Source organism: Prionailurus bengalensis, chromosome B4, assembly GCF_016509475.1.
Source record: "Prionailurus bengalensis isolate Pbe53 chromosome B4, Fcat_Pben_1.1_paternal_pri, whole genome shotgun sequence".
Lineage (NCBI taxonomy): Eukaryota > Metazoa > Chordata > Mammalia > Carnivora > Felidae > Prionailurus > Prionailurus bengalensis.
In genome coordinates this window covers 45,258,924-45,264,923 of record NC_057358.1, presented here as the reverse complement: position 1 = coordinate 45,264,923, position 6,000 = coordinate 45,258,924, and the positions used below count along the sequence as shown (strand labels likewise).

Sequence of the window (6,000 nt, the reverse complement as noted above, 5' to 3'; positions counted from 1 at the left end):
TCAACACCAGTTATGAAATAATCCAACCATGGCAAGGACACACAGTGTATGAGTGGGAGTCACTTTAGCCATTTGGGAATAACAAGGGTTTTCATCAGGACAGCACTGAGCTCATCTACTGGCCTACCCTGGTGCTTTCCTGCTTGACATTGGTCACAGAATTTAAAAGAAATGAGAACTTCACTGCACACTTAGGGATCAGGTGCACAACCAGCGACATCAGACATTAGACTTAGATATTTTTTGTTTGTTTTCCTTTCTAGACATGGTAACCGCGCTACCGAGCATTTTTTCCATCGTGGTAATAATAGAATTTCTCCTAGGAAATTTTGCCAATGGCTTCATAGCACTGGTGAACTTCCTTGACTGGACCAAGAGACAAAAGATCTCCTCAGTTGATCACATTCTCGCTGCTCTGGCTGTCTCCAGAATTGGTTTGCTCTGGGTAATATTAATAAATTGGTATGCAACTTTGTTCAATCCAGATTTCTATAGCTTAGAAGTAAGAATTATTTTTCAAATTGCCTGGACAGTAAGCAATCATTTTAGCATCTGGCTGGCTACTAGCCTCAGCATATTTTATTTGTTCAAAATAGCCAACTTCTCCAGCCTTATTTTCCGTCGCCTCAAGTGGAGAGTTAAAAGCGTCGTGCTTGTGATTCTGTTGGGGTCCTTGTTCTTTTTGGTTTGTCATGTTGTGGTGGTGAGCGTACATGAGAAAATGCAGACTGAGGTATATGAAGGAAACGGCACTAGGAAGACCAAATTGAGGGACATTTTACAGCTTTCAAATATGACTATATTCACACTAGCAAACTTCATACCCTTTGGTATGTCCCTGATGTCTTTTGTGCTGTTGATCTTTTCCCTCTGGAGACATCTCAAGCGGATGCAGCTCTGTGATAAGGGATCGCAAGATCCCAGCACCAAGGTCCACATAAGAGCCATGCAGACGGTGGTCTCCTTTCTCTTGTTCTTTGCCGGTTACTTCTTTACTCTGACGATCACAATTTGGAGTTCTAATTGGCCGCAGAACGAGTTCGGCTTCCTCCTTTGCCAGGTTATTGGAATCCTATATCCTTCAATCCACTCGTTGATGCTGATTCGGGGAAATAAGAAGCTAAGACAGGCCTTTCTGTCATTTCTGTGGCAGCTGAAGTGCTGACTGAAAGAAACAAAGAGGAGCATCGTGTGTCTTCTAGGAGAAAACCAGTTGATGGAGCCCATAACATTTTATACTTCTTACCTCTTTTGGGGGCGCCTGGGTGGTTCAGTCGGTTAAACCTCTGATTTTGGCTCAGGTCATGATCTCGCGGTTGATAGGTTTGAGCCCCGCGTTGGGCTCTGCGCTGATGTCTCAGAGCCTGGAGCCTGCTTCGGATTCTGTGTCTCCCTCTCTCTGACCCTCCCTTGCTCATGCTCTGTCTCTATCTCTCTCAAAATAAATAAACATTAAGAAAAAGTACACTTACTTCTTACCTCTTTTTCTAATGAGTATATCATGGAGTAATTTCCAAAGGTTTACCTTAGAAAGCCTTTTATTTAAGCATATCACAAATGTATATGCAGATGTGTTTGTGAAAAATATAAGAAAAATTATATGATTATCATTTCATTAGCTGATTTTTTCAGGTAAGCAATCTAATTATACGAAATATTGTAAGAAATTCCTCAGGATTATGAAGCAATGTGTATTTCATATACATATTCTACGTTATTATTTTCTGGTTTAAGAGTTTATAATCTATATTTATGCATTTTTAAGAATGACAACTTAATCTCAGGAAATAATTGCTCTTTTCCATTGTAATTAGATCCATGCATATGTACCACGGTGTGTTTAGATTCTATTGTTTGGATCTTCGGTCTTTTGGATGGTAATGATATTGGATTGTAAATCACAGATTGAGGATGAGTGTTTGGGGTAGGTATTATTCCATCATAAATTTGTCATGGTTAATAGAGAGCCATCAGAGCTTTATTAGAAAAAGATGCACACAATAAAATTCAAGAGTGACACGTATATTTAGAATAAATTTCACATATGTGTATAAGAAACAAAGCTAAAGAATATTAGATTAATGCAAGCAGGTAACATCTCAGAAAAAAAATCAAGTTCTGCAGTAGGGATGAGAAAGAAAAAAATGATCGTGACTTGCTTTCAACGCTTCTATGTTCCCATATGCCACTAGAAAAGTCATTTCTTACAGTTTGTGAATTAAGAAGACCTTTTTGGAAGTTGAGGTCTGATCTCAAATTGTTCAGTTTTCGTCTTTGAATCTCTGAATTGCCAATTATTTTTTCCATCTTGCCACCTAAAAGTTTCTCTTAGGCTTCAAATAACAAGACTCAGCTGTTCCTTGTCTTAAAAATATGTTCATTATAAGAATAGTAAAAAAAAATAATATGGGGGCACCTGGGTGGCTCAGTGAGTTAAGCATCTGACTCTCGGTTTCGGTTCAGGTCATGATCTCATCATTTCGTTATTCGAGCCCTGCACCAGGCCCTGCGCTGACAGTGTGGAGCCTGCTTGGGATTCTGGCTCTCCCTCTCTCTCTGCCCCTCCCCTGCTCTCTCTCTCTTTCTCAAAACTAAATAAATGTTTAAAAATTGTGATACATAATTATCCTTCTGCAAATACTAAAATAGTATTTATTATATGTGTGTAATAAATATCAGGAATATCTTCAATATTTGTTTTATTAGAATCTTGTGGAAATTGATGAAATAATGTGCGGAGATTAATAACAAATTCTGTTATAAGAAAGAAATGTGTAACCTTGTTCAGGAACTGAATTTACAGGTCTGTCATAATTCTTGCATTATGAAATTTTGACATTATCAAAACGCCAATAAATTACTTCTGTATCTGATTTATTCATTTGTTTTTAATAATCTGTCTGCCCCAGTAAACTATGAACAATGTAATGTGTAGACCATGTCTATGATGTTTCCTGCTGACTCCTCAGGCTATAAAGCTGGCCCATAGAATTGTTGCTCCAAATGATATGCGAATGACCAAAGAAATGGGTGAATAAAGCGCTATACTATGGCTGGAAAACCAATGAAAACAAAATCCACCACAAAAATCTGCAGGATGCACGGATTTCTTGGTTCTGTTTCTTCACTATTCAGATCATCTAAATGAAACCGCAAACTTTCAGTTCCTATTTCTGTATTAGACCGGGAAGACAAAATGCTGCCACAAATAGGCTCCAAACATAAAAGTGACGCATACATAAATGCAGCTTTAAATTGCTCTTTTCACAGTACTGATGTGTTTGAGGAGCTTTCTCTACACAGTCATCCAGGGAATCAGACTGATCAAAAGGATTCCATCTTTAACATGTGGTTGGGACCGCCTTGGAGTCATCCCCATTCCTGACGGCCAGGGTGAAAGAGGTGTATGGAGAACTGTTCACGGGGAGATTTTGTTGGGACGGGCCTGTAAATGATGCACTCCTATGTCAATGAAAATTTTCACTCCTACGACATTGTTCAGTGTTCGGTCACATTGCCGTAACCGTCTATAAGGGAGGCTGGGAAATATAGCCTCTCGATAGCCCAGAAGGCAGGTGAAATGGAATTTAAGACATGTCGCAGGGCACTTAGCACCATTTCAACCGAAATAGCCAATAAGTTATCGTAAAACAGGTTCCTCCTTTAGAAGCATGGTGTAGCTTGCTTATGTCGCTTGGATAATTTATACATGCTCTTAGATCAGTCTCGAATATCCGTTCTTTTTTTCTATTTCTTCATACACCCTAAAGAGTTCAAGTTCAGCTAAATGTTTCTATCCTCATAACACCATAAATGATCACGCACTGTAGCATTTGCAGCTTCCTCGTGTATATTCCCAGTGCACGTTGCTTGTAACTTCCGATTTAGCTCTTACAATATTATGCACTAATTATTTATAGTTATTTGCTCTAGAACTTGGGTGTGCTCTTTGAACTATAAATAATTTTATTAAATTATTCCTCTAAATGATATTGAATCAGCAAACATACTTGATTGGTAGAAGGATCTTATTCAATGAGTGATGAATAATGACTGAGTTATATAAAAATTTTTTCTAGCAATTTCTATTCAAAATCTAAAATATTTGCATTCAAATGAATGGCTCAGGGAAGATGAAAGTAGAAATTAGTGGCAAATAATCTCTCTTCTATTTGCAACCTGACTTCATACCTTGCATGTAGTCATGAACACAAATGGGCATTTTCAGCCAGTACCAACGAAGAGTGGACATTGATTAGCATTTACTCTGGGAATTAGATAGTAGCTGACTATAAATAATAAGAGGGTTATTTAGGACGCTTTGTATCTCTTCCTAGAACTGTTTGGTTTAGCACCGAGATATGGTATCAATAGAGTGAACTATTCCTTTGCGAAGATCTCTGAAACTATATCACATAGCAGAATTTTGGCTGTCCTTTCTGGAATAATAATGAAAATAGCTATAAATGGATGGCAACCTGCAACTGTCTAACTAGAAGCTGACAGTGAGGCACCACATCAGAAGTATTTTCACGGAAATGTCAGTTGGAATCAGATCTCCTTTCTGATAGGGGCAGCAGAAGTCCTCTCAGGAATGCAGGGAGATGGGTTCATTGGATGGGCAAACGGCACTGAGTGGGTCACAAATGGGAAAGTCTTACCAGCTGATTTCATCCTTTCTAGCTTGGCTATCCTTACCAGCTACCAGAATCACTCAACAGTGGGTCACTGTTTGATTCATTTATGAGGGGGCTGTCTCCACATCCATATGTCACTGGTAAACTAGCTAAAGTGATTACTATTCTTTGGACACTGATCACTTAGCTACCTGGTTTGCCACCTGCCTAAGCATTTCCTGCTTCCTTAAGGTAGCCAAGTTCGTCCCACTTCTTTTTCATCTGGCTGAAGTGGAGAGAGAACAGAAGGGGTCTCGTGCTTTTCCTGGAGCCTTTGTTCTTGTAGTCTGGTAACCTCTTAATGCAGGATGAGTCGTGGTGAGTTGTGGTGAGTTGTGGATGAATACCTTTAAAGTACATGAACTTGGCATTAAGACATAAGGAAAACTTTCTGTCTTAAATGGCGTCTGCTTCCTAACTTGACCTAAGTTATTCCTTTCTCCTGTCCCTGACCTCCTTGCTCCTTTTATTTCTGTTCTTGGTGAGACACCGAGAATTTGCAGCTCAACCTGATGGGCTTGAGGGACTCCAGCAGAGGTCTGTCAAAGGGGCATGAAAGTGGTGACAATCTTCTTCCTCCTCTTCATCATTTACTTATTCCCACAGCAAGTTGGATCTTTCTTAAGGTGCATAGATAACAATCAGGCCAAGATGTTTGTCGTGGTGATTTCAACTATCTTTCCCTCAGGCCGCTCATTCTGATTCAGGGAAACAGCAAGCTGAGACAGATACCTGAGACTACTGTGGCATCTTAAATTCTCTCTGAGAAAACGAATACGTTTAGCTTTATAGATAAGATTGAAAGCAGTTTCTGTATTCTAAGAGAAAATACCTTCACAGAAAGACCTAGTAGGTTCATTCTGAATGTCAACATTTCTTTGATCAGGTCCCTTCAGATGTGAAAAGGCACTGAAGTTTCCCTTACACCATGCTGTTACCTAATCCTATTTTCTCAAAGTGATCTGATAGAATGTTTGATTAAAGGAAATATCTCTGCACAGTAACACGTGCTGGTAACAAAAGATGCTTTGAGACACAAGGAAGAAATGTTATAAAACTATACAATGGAGGGGCGCCTGGGTGGCGCAGTCGGTTAAGCGTCCGACTTCAGCCAGGTCACGATCTCGCGGTCCGTGAGTTCTAGCCCCGCGTCAGGCTCTGGGCTGATGGCTCGGAGCCTGGAGCCTGTTTCCGATTCTGTGTCTCCCTCTCTCTCTGCCCCTCCCCCGTTCATGCTCTGTCTCTCTCTGTCCCAAAAATAAATAAACGTTGAAAAAAAAATTAAAAAAAAACTATATAATGGAATATTAACAAATGTATATCA

At 39.6% G+C, this 6,000-nt stretch overlaps 1 protein-coding gene across 1 annotated transcript; it reads left to right on the top strand.

The window, feature by feature from the left end:
* The first annotated feature begins 265 nt into the window (after positions 1 to 265).
* LOC122473281 (taste receptor type 2 member 20-like) lies at positions 266 to 1,204 on the top strand. Its single transcript, XM_043563598.1, has one exon. The coding sequence runs from the start codon at positions 266 to 268 to the stop codon at positions 1,163 to 1,165; it is 900 nt and encodes a 299-aa protein (XP_043419533.1). The 3' UTR covers positions 1,166 to 1,204.
* The last annotated feature ends 4,796 nt before the right edge of the window (positions 1,205 to 6,000 follow it).